General features: G+C 36.4%; 1 protein-coding gene, 1 long non-coding RNA gene and 1 pseudogene across 3 annotated transcripts in view; 1 reads left to right on the top strand and 2 right to left on the bottom strand.

Moving 5' to 3' along the window:
- Window positions 1-13,628, top strand: part of LOC145263640 (uncharacterized) — a 417,445-nt gene that overhangs the window by 44,027 nt on the left and 359,790 nt on the right. The window lies entirely within an intron of this gene.
- The window catches only part of LOC145263639 (putative uncharacterized protein C7orf78), a 58,832-nt gene continuing 50,052 nt past the window's right edge, over window positions 4,849-13,628 (bottom strand). For both annotated transcript variants that reach the window (XM_080120493.1, XM_080120492.1), the window contains exons 5-6: window positions 11,278-11,420; window positions 4,849-5,642 (exon numbers count right to left, since the gene is read on the bottom strand). In XM_080120493.1, the coding sequence (XP_079976619.1) occupies window positions 5,544-5,642; window positions 11,278-11,420 (242 nt within the window). In that variant the 3' untranslated portion in view covers window positions 4,849-5,543. The remainder of the gene's footprint in view (window positions 5,643-11,277; window positions 11,421-13,628) is intronic.
- Window positions 7,951-8,067, bottom strand: LOC145263953 (5S ribosomal RNA; annotated as a pseudogene).

Below are 13,628 nucleotides of genomic sequence, written 5' to 3' on the forward strand. Positions count from 1 at the left end.
CCCAAAAAAAAACAAACTAAATAGATAACTCTCAGCTATATTGTGAAAAAAAAAGTTCCATTTTCGTTCAGTAAAACAAAAGTTATGATGAATTTACTGGTGTTCAAAATCGTAAAAAAACGTAAGGAGGTGAGCGACATTTTTTTATGACTGATTTCCATAGCAACCACGTCCCTTCAACCATTACTGTTGCTACCAATTCACCGCTCTCATGAAAAGAAAAGTAGCAAGTGAAACAAAAAGAATCAAAGGCAAGAAATTTTACTTTTTTTTTTTACTTATGTTCAGCCCTTACAAAGCATATCGCCATTTGGACGTAAGGGGCTACTATTTGGGGCCATGTCTACGAAAGATTAACAAGATATTTGTTTATGTTACATTTAAACTTCTGCATATCAGTACAGTCAGGGAAGCAGGCAGCAGGAAGGGAATTCCAAAGTGTAGCTGTTTGTTATTGTTTTTAAAAGAGGCCACCATCACCACCACTTCATCACTCAGGTGAATCGATTTCTTTTCTTTTCATTTTTTATGCTTATCCATTTATATGAATTTTTAAGAAACTTTTTTTAAAAAGGGCAAAAAATAAAAATCCCCTCAAAAAAGAAAAAAAACAAAAAACAAAACAAAAACAAAACAAAAAACAAAATAGCTAAGACGAAAGGGTTGGAATTGAGTTTCGTAGTCCAATTCTTACAAATTCTGCAGGAGGAGAATGTGGCCTTTTCTGTTGACTAATGTTGGGTGTTGTTGTCGAAGTTTCTGATGCATTTCACCTATATATTGACAGTACCAAAGAGAAGAAATTTTACTTTTCTAGGCAGAAGTACATTTCAGTCAATTAGAAGCATTTTTTGTTTTCGTTTTCAGTAGGAGAAAGGAAAAATAATCCAATATCAACGTCTCAAGTAAAAATAATAATAATAAAAAAAAACTGAATTTATTCTATAAAAGTATATTTTTTATGAAACATTTATTTTATAAAAAATACTTACTTTAGAAAAATATTTATTCTATAAAAGTATATTTTTTATGAAACATTTATTTTATAAAAAATACTTACTTTAGAAAAATATTTATTCTATAAAAGTATATTTTTTATGAAACATTTATTTTATAAAAAATACTTACTTTAGAAAAATATTTATTCTATAAAAGTATATTTTTTATGAAACATTTATTTTATAAAAAATACTTACTTTAGAAAAATATTTATTCTATAAAAGTATATTTTTTATGAAACATTTATTTTATAAAAAATACTTACTTTAGAAAAATATTTATTCTATAAAAGTATATTTTTTATGAAACATTTATTTTATAAAAAATACTTACTTTAGAAAAATATTTATTCTATAAAAGTATATTTTTTATGAAACATTTATTTTATAAAAAATACTTACTTTAGAAAAATATTTATTCTATTAAAGTATATTTTTTATGAAACATTTATTTTATAAAAAATACTTACTTTAGAAAAATATTTATTCTATAAAAGTATATTTTTTATGAAAAATTTATTTTATAAAAAATACTTACTTTAGAAAAATATTTATTCTATAAAAGTATATTTTTTATGAAACATTTATTTTATAAAAAAAATTCTTTATTTTGTACAAGAAGTATTTATTTTATCGAATGCTGCATTTTATTTGTAACTTTTAAATATTTTATTTTATTTTGTAATATAGTTTGCCAAATCTTTACCAATTTGAATAAAATTCAATGAAAGTTTCATTTTACTAGAAAAGTTTGTATGAGAAAACAAGTATTAATTTTGGATTGACTTTTTTTTTTTCCACTATTATCACTCTTCTGAAATGAAAAAAATAGAAATGATCTTCAGTAAGGGTTGATCTCTGGGTGGTCGAATTGTGACCACTAACAAAGGTCCAGAATCAGTTAGGAGTGAACAGATTCCACGAGATAACAAGAGGAGGTGATCAGAGCCCTCCTTAAGAAGAAGAAAAGGTTGGAAATGAGTTTCGTAGTTCAGTTCTTACAACTTCTGCAGGGTCAATTTAGCAACATGCCGTCGGGCATTTTCCTGGATGAGAATTGCGCTTTTTCTGCTGACTAATGTTGGGTGTTGTTGTCGAAGTTTCTGATGCATTTCACCCATTTGTTGACAGTACTTCTCCGCCGTAATGGTTTCGCCTACATTCCAAAAACTGTAATGGATGAAACCGGTCGCAGATCACCAAACAGTCAGCATTACCTTCTTTTGGTGCCACTCTGGCTTCGGGAAGTGTCATGGAACATTTCTCAGCATCTAAACACCATGCTGAGCGTTGCCGTTTTTTTTTTTTTTTTTTTTTTTTTTACACAGGCATCACCACATTATCAAGGCCAAGAGGCCACACAAGGATAAGGGTTAAAGAGTGTACAGTAGAAATTGGACAATATAGTAATCATTAGTAATGAAAATTCGGTAAATTTGATAACTTATATCGAACGGCTCATCAAGAACTTATTTACTTTAGACTTGAACACAACCATATTCAACCTCTTTCAGGTTATGTAATGTCAAACCGGTCATTTTGGTAAAAAGGTTTGCATACTTCAAATTTTTTTTTTTTGTTTTGTCGTTGTTAAAATGTTTTTTTTTGTTGTTGTTAAAATGTTTTTTTTTTGTTGTTTTTTTTTTTTACATAGGCATCACCACTTATCAAGGCTAAGAGGCCACTCGAGGATAAGGGTTAAAGAGTGTAAAGTAGAAACGGGAAGATATAGTAATCATTAGAAATGGAAATTTGGTAAATTTGATAACTTATATGGAACGGTCCATCAAAAACTTGTTTACATTAGACTTGAAGACAACCATATTGTAGTCAGCTGGAAAGCAGGAAAACGGAAGATAATTCCACAGGCGTGCAGTTCTAAGAAAGAAGCTTTGTTCATGGAATCTACGCTTAGGTTTAGGCACAGATAAAGAGTGGGGGGAATTATTGATAGTGTTTTCAGCTAGACGAGTGTTTCTTGTGAAAGTTTGGCGAGGGGGGACCATAGACTGAAGCTCAGTCGGACACTTTCCATGAAAATAACGATACATCAGAGACAAACTCGCAACATCTCTTCTGTGAGATAGAGGTTGCAGGGAAGAGAAAAGGACATCTCCTACGAGGCTACGGTTATTGTAAAGAACACACTTTTCATTGCAAATCACAACCTGGTCGAGAAACGAGTCGTTTTTGTTGCGTAAAAGAAGGAGGATGACACTTCATAACAACGTTTCTTTTGGTTGTACGATTCGTGTGGCACCAATTTATCAAGTATTTTTGTCTTTCCAATTCCTCTCAAGTGGTTGGAAATCGTCGTATACGTTATGTCTCAAAGAGTTGTGCATGGATTGGCTTCGACTAAGGCTCTTAATTGATCATTGTTGACATTTGAAGGCCAACCACTACTCTTACCATCTTCAAGGCTCTCGTTGCTGCCACAAAATTTCTTAAACCACAATTGCGTTGTGCGTTTGGTAGTGGTTCCTGGGCCAAATGCTTCATTGATATCGCAAGCTGTTTCAGCAGCCTTTCGGCCTAGCTTGAATTGAAGTAAGAAAATTGTGAAATTGTTTTTTTTTCGATTTTGTATTTAACGTTTTGAAAAGAAGACATAATTGTTTAAAACAGGTCCAGAAATGAACGTTGGCTGAAGGCCAGTTCAGCTTTCTGCCGTTTCATTTATTTGTTTCTCCATGATGTTGGATAAACTAAGCTCCCCCCAAAAAAGGGGGAACTCCCAAACGTCTGATATGAAGGGTTTGTCGTTTTATTTATACGAAAAGACCAACAAACACGCGAGAGGAAGGAACAGCATGAATTTTTAAAAAGTCAACGTAAATAAATCTAGTTACGACGTCCGTTCGCAAATCGTGGATATTATGATCTAGGGAGTATATAAAAAGTTGTACAAAAATAGTAACCCCCCCCTCTCGAGACCTCCTCCCCCCTCTCGAGACCCCCCCCCTCCCGAAAAAAGCCTTTCTTGGACATACAAAAACGTGTGCAGCCATTTTGTCTTTTCTATATTTAAGTATGATAAAGTTGTTGCTTATTGTATTTAATTTTAATTTCTTGTCTTAATTTCCCTCCTAACATTCTTTTCAAAGCTTTTAAATTATAATTTTTGGTTTTTTCTTTGGCAAAATGTGTTCTTAAATACAACAAGACATATGTGTTTCAACGCTGGACTTTGACCCAAAACTTATCTAGTAACTTTTATTGCCTTTGGTAACATTTATTTGTTGCTTATTTATTTATTTTTTGCTTGTTTTCATCATTTTTTAAAAAAATTTTATTGTAAAAAAATCGCAAATAACAAAAACAATAAAAAAAAAAAGGAAAACAAACAAATGAAAAACAAAAACAAACACCATTCACCAATAACATTCAGGCCCTGTCGGTGGGGCATTAGAATACTTCGACTGTCTCCCTGCAGAGGGTAAAAGTCCCTCAATGGGGGTCCTGGACATGACCTTAAACTATATCCAATGGTGAGGCTCCAGCTTGTGGGCTTTGGGGAGTGTGGAGCCACCCTTTAATTACCATTGCTCCCAGGTCCACTCTGACCCGGAGTGGTAGTACCTGTTAGGGTCCCAACTATGGGTTAAATAGAAACCGATGTGAAAACAACAAATATATTCTATTAAAAAAATTTTTCTTCAAAATCTTTGGATTCAGCATTAAATAACTCGAAAAGGGTTGATATGCCGTAAAACAAAAACAATCAACCAACCAATAACATTCAATGCGAATATACACCTGAAGAAGGTTGGAGGTTATATCGACCAAAGCGTTGTGAGAATAAAAAAAAAAAGATGCAAGCAATAATCTGAACAATTAAAAAAATATTAAAAAATTGTTTATTTCTTGATAACATTCAGTGATACAAATGGCTGAAATGCAAAAATACAAATTTTGTTTTTATTCAGTTATCAAATAAGTGTTAGAGCTGAGATGAAAAAAAAAAAAAAAAAAGAAAAAACGCCAATCAAACAAATCTCCTGGAATTACCTCCCTTGGATTTTTTTTTTTCGGTTGCATTGTTGCTGCTATTTCGATTGAAAGAAAAGTTGTTTGGATTCATTTTTTAAGGGGGGGGGGTTCCAACGCACGGACAAGAAAAAGTGCTCAATATCCGGAAAATAGCTAATTCTCTTCGTATCCCTTCTACCGAAATATCTGGTGGGGTGTTGTTCTTTTTTTTTTTTTTTCGTTCTGTTATTTTTGAAATTGTTGTTGGGATATCGATAAAAGTGCTCAATATCCTTAAGTCTAGCATCTGTGTCCAAACCAAACTTCATGTCTACCTGGGCAACACCGGGTATACATGCTAGTTATCAAATAAGCGTTAGAGCTGAGATGAAGAACAAAAAAACGCCAATCAAATAAATCTTGAATTACCTCCCCTTGGAATTTTTTTAAAAATGAAAAAAGAAAACAAACAAACAAAAAATGCAAAATATGTAACAAAATGAAAGCTATCTAGTTTTACAAAATCGTCCGTTAGATTTCAGTGGCTGTGAAACTCTGGACAGCTCTTTGAACTCAGTTGACAATTTGCTGGTTGTGTATTCTTTTCACAAAGTCTTCCTCAGTTCTGTCCATCAAAGCACTGTACGCTGTACGGTCAAGACGCCGATGCCGCTGAATAGAAATAAGAAATGCTGTTAATATTTTTATATTCATGCATAGACTAATGATACGCTAATCATTATTGACTTTTGACATTAGTTGAAATGATAGAGTTCACACGCTCACAACAGATACAGACACACAAGGATACACAGACACATATGCACATACACAGACATATAGGTACACAGACACACACATATAACCCATAAACACAGACACATAGATATGCCATTACATAGATACACAAACACACATAGTTGCAACCTTGATTGAAGTGAGTGTCTCTAATAATGGAGGGCTGAACAGAGCTGAAAGAGAGAAACAGACCAAATACCAAGGTCTCATGTATGATATGAAAAGAAATTGGAATCTTAGGAAGATATCAATCATACCAGTTATCATAGGTGCCACAGGACTTATGAAGAACCTGAAGTCCTGCCTAAATAATATTTCTGGTAAACCAAGTGCAAAACAGATCCAGACAATTGTACTTAAGGGAACAGCGAGGATACTAAAAAGAGCTCTCGGTTGGTTTCAAGAAAAAGCAGGGCAATGTTGGCAGCTGGTTTGGCTGCCCCATACCCAGCATTACAATCTTCAAAAGAAGAAAAATAATAATAAAAAAAACAAACAAAAAACACATAGATATAAAGACACATACACAGACACATACACTATATACATTTATGTGTGTATGTGTGTGTGTGTATCTATGTGTATATCTGTTAGTATATCTATGTGTGACACATATAACCCATAAACACAGACACATAGATATACCATTACATAGATACACATAGATATACTAACAGATATACACATAGATACACACACGCATACACACATAAATACACAAACATATGGTAGCTTCCTTCAGACTGTAAGGTTGCCTGCATGTGAAATTTTTGTTGCAAGAGTTGCACAATCTCCAACCGTATCTCCCCTGAGTCAGCGTTGTTGAATACCAGTGGCAAGTGGAGGTCCAGGACGACTGGAAACAATGCCGAGATAAGCGGAGAGCACATACGGCGCCTAGAATTCCCAAATGTTCTCCCATCTGGTATGAGCCAGGCTCAACGTTGCTTAACTTTGGTGATCTGACAAAAAACCAGAGCATACATACAGCATAATCACACATACGACATTTAAACACATAGATACACAAGACACACATGCAGATATACAGACACATACACACATAGATACACATACATGTATAGATACACATACATATACAGACATAGATACACAAACATATACACATCTACAGGGTGGAACGATAAAAATGTCGCCCTAAAGAAAGCTACACTACAGCTTTATTTTAAAACTTTTATTGAAAAAAAATCAATTCAAGTAACTTGATTATGTAGTAGAGCTGACATCTATTCAATGTAGCCGCCTTCAACCTCAATCACTGCCTCGATACGGGTCCGGAACTGGGGGCGGCAATCAGGCTGGCTTTGGTGTTTTGGAGGAGGTCATGTTGGGGATGTTCTCAATCTATGACCAAATGAAATAGTACAGCGGGTTCAGGTCATGGGATCGGGGGGGGGGGTCAGTGAGGGAAGGATACAAAGTCGTAGCAGTCCTTCTGAAACAAAGCCTGCGTCTCTTTGGACTTGTGGGCTAGCAATGAATCCTGCTGCCACATCCAGGGTCTTCCAGCGGCTACCTGAATGCACCAGAGGATCACAACACTCTTCAGCACATCCAGGTACACTTTGGTGGTGACTTTCAAGCCGACCTCGAAGGTGTGAGGTGGCATGATACGGCCTTCACTTGAAACCACACCAAAGACCGTAACTGTGGCCAGAAAGTTCATTTTCATTACTCTGGGCACGTCCTTCAAACATAGAACCATCTGGATTTGCATTTTGAGGGTGCTGGCAATGGTCCTGTTGTCATAACTTGGATCTGTAGGGACCATGAGTTGTACAGCGGTGCATCTCCGATCTCACTCGTTGAATATTGTGCCACTTTCAGACATGATAGAAGGCTTTTATCGCTCTCAGGATTTGTACACAACTGGCCAACTAGTAGATGGTCTGCAACAAAAGAAGAAAACCAGTTTTCATCAAACGGAAATGGAACCATGTCGTCTTTTCTATGACGACAATTTTATCATTCCAACCTGTAGATAAAGAAGGAAGGCTTCCTTCAGTTTTGACAAACTATGGATACCCACCGTAAGTGTGTCTGCGCATGATATTTGCGTGGCAAGAGTTGTGCACTCTCCAACCCTGATTCGACATTGTTGAATGCCAGTGGCAAGTGGAGGTTCAGGATGACTGGAAACAATGCCAAGATAAGCGGAAAGCACATACAGCGCCTAGAATTCCCAAATGGTCACCCATCTGGTACTGGCCAGGCTCAACGTTGCTTAACTTTGGTGATCTGATGGGAACCAGTGCGTCAACGTGATTATGCCGTATGTTTGTATGTGTATGTAGTACTAGTGTTGGGCCGATTAATTGAAATCGGGAATCAGAAAAATCGACAAATTTGGAGGTATCGGAATCGAAAAAATTGGTGGCTGTTTTCCAATGCCATAACGATTCTTTTGTCTTTTTTTATTTGGTTTTATTTTTTTTTTTAAATCTTCAATTGCTGCTAATAATGATAAAATAATAAATATTTATTGATTTTAAAATACTAGTAAAGTTATAATCGATAGATCATCCTCCACAAGTGTATTTTTACATTTAGGAAAATATCTGCATATTTAACATGTGTGTTTTTTTTACAGATATCAGGAAAAATAACAACTCTATAGTTAAATATTTAGGGATTTATAAAGAATCGGAATCGGTAATTTACTACGGAATCAGTAATTGTAGCAGAACTGGAAAATATATTGGAATCGTCCCATCCAAAGAAGCTGAGCAGCAGCTTGGTTCCCACCAGTTCTAGCAAATAGCAAACAGGATCTTGAACAGAAGAGTGCGTTCTATCCCAACTATCATCAATGGACCTGAGGTCATCTCGTCAGTATCAGACAAGGCCAGACTATTTGCCAAGAACTTTGCAGCTAACTGTACCCTATGCGACAAAGGCCATCAACTCCCTGTATTTCCTCCTATAACAGACAACACGCTATGCAACATACAAATATCTGTGCATGAGGTCGCCAAGCTAATCAAGAACCTTGATTCCAGTAAAGCAACTGGCCCTGACGGCCTTCCAGTTATAGTGCTGAAAAAGCTCCAACCAGAACTTGACCCCATACTTACAAAACTGTTTAAGCGTTGCTTAAAGGAGAAGTTCTTTCCAACACCCTGGAAAACCTAAGCAGTATGCCCTGTATTTAAGAATACAGGTGAAAAGTCATCTCCCTCTCAGTACAGACTAATAAGTCTCCTGTGTGTCATGAGTAAGTTGTTGGAATCCATATTAAATAAAGAAGTAGTCAACCACCTCAGCAGAAACAACCTTCTTAGTGACATGCAATATGGTTTTTGCTCTGCAAGATCTACAGCAGATGTGCTAACGGTTATATCTCATAGGATTAGGGAATCTCTTGACAAAGTCTTCCTTTCTAGGCCTTCGATAAGGTATGGCATAAAGGCCCACTTCACAAGATTTCCAGCTACGGTATAACTGGAAATGTTTTCTCTATCATTAAATCATTTCTCTCCTTTAGGTTCATAAGAGTAGTGGTTGATGGACAGAAATCAGAGGCCCACTGTATTAATGCTGGAGTCTCTCAGGGGTCCATCCTGGGCCCAACTCTCTTCCTGATCTACATCAATTATCTCCCAAAACACATACTTAAATCATTTGTCAACATCTATGCTGATGACACGACCATCTATGGCAACACATCAAAGACCGTAAATGACAAAGTTCTCTCTAATTCTCTCTCCTCTGATCTTGAGCACGTGGTACAATGGGGGAAGAGCTGGCTGGTCACTTTTAATGCATCCAAAACCAGGCTCCTATCTTTACATCATCCACGCTCTGATCCCCATCTGGCATCAATTGGAATGGATGGCTCTCATCTTGGGGAGGCTCCATGTTTTGACAAGCTTCTTGGTTTGATCTTTACTCCTGATCTAAAATGGAACACGTACATCAAGTCTGTTGCCAAGGACGCTGGGAAAATGGTGGGATCCTTCTACCGCTCCAGAAGATATCTCATTACTGATGCCTCTATCTGTATAAAAGCCAAGTACGTCCAAGGATGGAGTACTGCTGCCACATCTGGGCAGGAGCTGCTAAAAACAGCCTATCCTGCCTTGACAAAGTACAAAATAGACTTCGTGGCTTAGTGGGGGATACCCTTTTCTCTTCCCTGCAGCCTCTCTCGCACAGAAGAGACGTTGTGAGCCTGTCTTTGTTTTAGCAGTAAGATATCTACTCACCATTTTTCCAGCGGCCTTGGCAACGGATGTAATGTATGTGTTCGATTTAAGATCAGGAGTAAAGGTCAAGCCAAGAAGCTTGTCAAAACATGAGGCCTCTTTTTTTTTTTGACTCCTAATAGGGGTATGACACCAATGATTTCGACGATCGTTTTTATAACCACAAGTTATAATAACCAACCAATCAGAATCTTCCAAAGTTACTATAAAAATTGTCGAATTTTTGGATTCAATCAGTTTGCTGTCGTGTCTGTCACGAACCTGCATTTGATTCTTCACCGCCATCTTTGTTCAACATAATGTCTCAACACTTAACAGCCTTCAAATATTTTTCATGTTTGCTTTGGTCGTTTTTGACTTTGCAGAACATGATTGAGTTTTACAAAGGTTTTTTTTTTACATAGGAGCCACCACTTATCAAGGCACAGAGACCACTCGAGGATAAGGGTTATTGAGTGTACAGTAATCAATGGGTTAATATCGTAGTAATCGTTAGTAATGGAAATTTGGTGAATTGGATTACTTAAGGGGGTGGTTCATCAACAATTTGTTTATGTTGGACTTGAAGACATCCAAGTTGTATTCAGGTGGGAAACAGGCAAACGGAAGAGAGTTCCACAGGCGTGCAGTTCTAAGAAAAAAAACTTTGTTCATGGAATTTATGTTTCGATGTAGGCACAGTTAAAGAGTGGGGAAAATTATTGGCAGTGGTTTCAGCTAGATGAGTGTTTTTTGTGAAAGATTTGTAAGAGGGGACTGTAGTGTTATCATAGAACTACTTTCATACGCGTAACAAGTAAATCATGGCGTATGAATATTGATGTCAACCGCCTAATACATACGTATTCAACAACATGGCGTAGACCTCTACACACGTACATTCAATCTCTCTTCTTATGTAAATATGTCAACAAAGTTCTATATTAAATAAAACCACAACTTGGTTATCAATTACTTATAACAACAAACATAAACTAACGACAGGGACCAAAGATTGGAGCTCAGACGGGCACTTGCCAGGGAAATAACGGTAAATAAGGTAAAGGGAAAAAAGCAATGACATTATTGTTTGGTGCATTTTAGGTCAGGAAACCGGTATCTTTAGACAGCCTGATTTGTTTGGAGCAGAGCATGTATACTGAATGCATAAATTACTAGCAACCCTTTCTTCCCATCAAACCCCAGCCTTAACAATAACCTTAACCTTCTCTTCAAATCAAAGAGTCAGTCTATCCTAAAACAAACAAAGCAAAAACATGAAACAGAAAACTAAATTAACTTACTGTAAAAGCCGCATATCTTTTACGGAAAGGTTCTTTCAGTAAAAACATTGACTTCGCCCAAAGTGGCTCAGGTGTCTTGCGGGTCACCCACTCACTCTTTGCATCAGTCTTGTGTTGTTTCAGCTTGACTTGATTAGCGTTATCTGAAAAAAAAAAAAAAAAGAAAAAAACACTTAAAAAATACACAACAAACTCCTACAAAGTTTGTATTTTTTAAATTAGCATAACCTCCGAAAAATAATATCTAAAATTAAGAAAAAGAAATTTTTTTAAATTTTGTGTGTGTGGTGGTGGTGGTGGGGGTGGGTGAAGGATTAAATAGCCATTTATATAATTCATCAGGAAGTGAACATGTTTTTAAATATTATCTACATCTTAATAGGAGAGCGTGTATGTTGTTTATTTTGTGTGTCACGCTTACATCCGAGTGACTATCGTTTAATTGTTACTAGCATGGGTGCCCGGCGTTGCCCGGGTGTTTGAAGGTGTGTGTTGAGCAAAAAACAAAAAAAAAAAACAATTGTAGCAGGCAAGCAGGCTTGAACCCGTACCGCGAAGGAGGAAAAGAAAGTGAAAAAAAAAACATGACATGTTAGCTGTTGCGCCCATTGCCAAACCGGAAGTGACGTAGGTTAAAAGAAAAGAGGCAATGACTTTCAAAAATATTGCCAAAAAAGTACCCCCCCCTCCTTGTAGAAAAATACCCAGTTGAGGGTGAAAGAATTAATGTTTTTGATCAATTTTTCGATATTTGTTGTCCGGAGGGTCGATCTTCAAAATGATACCGATCTTGTGAAAATCTATCGCCTCTGTCATGAGTTTTTGTGATACATACATACATACATACATACATTTAAACAGACAGGTGAGATTTATATTATAGATGGACTTCCATTTCTTGTAATAAATAATTTTACCAAGAAGTCTTCATAAGTCTTGATTTTGGTTTCGATTATAGCTAATGGCACTCAAGGCATCTATTTCATTTATAAATAACTTTATTCAGTCTATGTGTTTTGAAGTTTGTATGTCCAGTAGTGTTGGGACGATTAATTGGAATCGGGAATCGGAAAATTCAGAGCTTTTTGGGGTATCGGAATCGGTATCGGAAAAATTTGAGCTTATTTTCCGACGCCAAAACCGATTCCTTAAATTATCTTTTTTATTTGATTTTGGTTTCAGAAATATCTTCCACTGCTTGTAATAATAATAATAATAATAATAATAATAATAATAAATATTTATTGATTTAAACTTCCAATAAGACTAAAATCTCTTAGTCATTCCATCACAAGTGTGTTTTTACGTTTGAGAAAATATATGTACACTAACCATGTGTATTTTACGGTAATCGGAACAAAATAACACTTTTATAGTTAAATATTTCCATCCATCCATAGCCTTGAGCCCCTAAGGGGCATAGACCATCTACAACTTTGTAGATGCTTTTGTAGCGACTGAGTATTTTTAACAGGGTGAGGGTGATGGCCCCACGCCCAACCTTCCCAGAAGGTACATACATTTCCTAACCTTCCCAAATGGTCACCCATCTGATACTGGCCAGGCTCAACGTTGCTTAACTTCAGTGATCTGGCAAGAACTGGTGTGTCAATGTGATTGTGCTGTACAGTTAAATATTTAGAGATTTATAAAATATCAGAATCAGTAATTGTATCGGAATCGGGAAAAATATTGGAATCGTCCCATTGCTAATGTCCAGCTAAAACTTGAAAAATACACAACAAACCCTTACAAAACTGGTATTTTTTTTTTATCAGCTCCCCCCCTTCTCCTGAAAAAATAATATTCTCTTTCATGTTCGCAATTGTCTCATCGTGAATCGTCAGGATAAAATGCGTAATGAGAGAAGTCAAGTGTGAAGTTTATTTGTACGAAATATGGTTGGTGTAGGGAAAATTTTAGTGTGACTGCAGTCATGGAGGCGGACTGCTAAGGGTGGCATGTGCGAATTCGAAACCTGACCGACGGGACACAGAAAGGCGACAAATCATCAGGTCGAGTCGAGTTCTCGAGAACCGGACTGAACATGTTAGAGCGGAGAATGTTGCCAAGAATCCAGTCTCGTTTTTTTTTCTATTAGAGACTGGATTCTTGGCAACATATTCTCCGCTCTAACACGTTCAGTCCGGTTCTCGAGAACTCAACTCAACTCAACTCCCTTCCTCTTCACTGCCGGCCTTATATTGTCTCATTCATGCAAATTAAGATGCGATTGAACCTGATGATTTGTCGCCTTTCTGTATCCCGTTGGTCGGGTTTCGAGTTCACACATGCCACCCATAGCAGTGCAACTCCATGACTGCAGTCACACCAAAATTTTCCCTACAATT

The sequence above is a fragment of the Euprymna scolopes genome, chromosome 39, assembly GCF_053919585.1.
Source record: "Euprymna scolopes isolate OS-2025 chromosome 39, ASM5391958v1, whole genome shotgun sequence".
In the NCBI taxonomy this organism is placed as follows: domain Eukaryota; kingdom Metazoa; phylum Mollusca; class Cephalopoda; order Sepiida; family Sepiolidae; genus Euprymna; species Euprymna scolopes.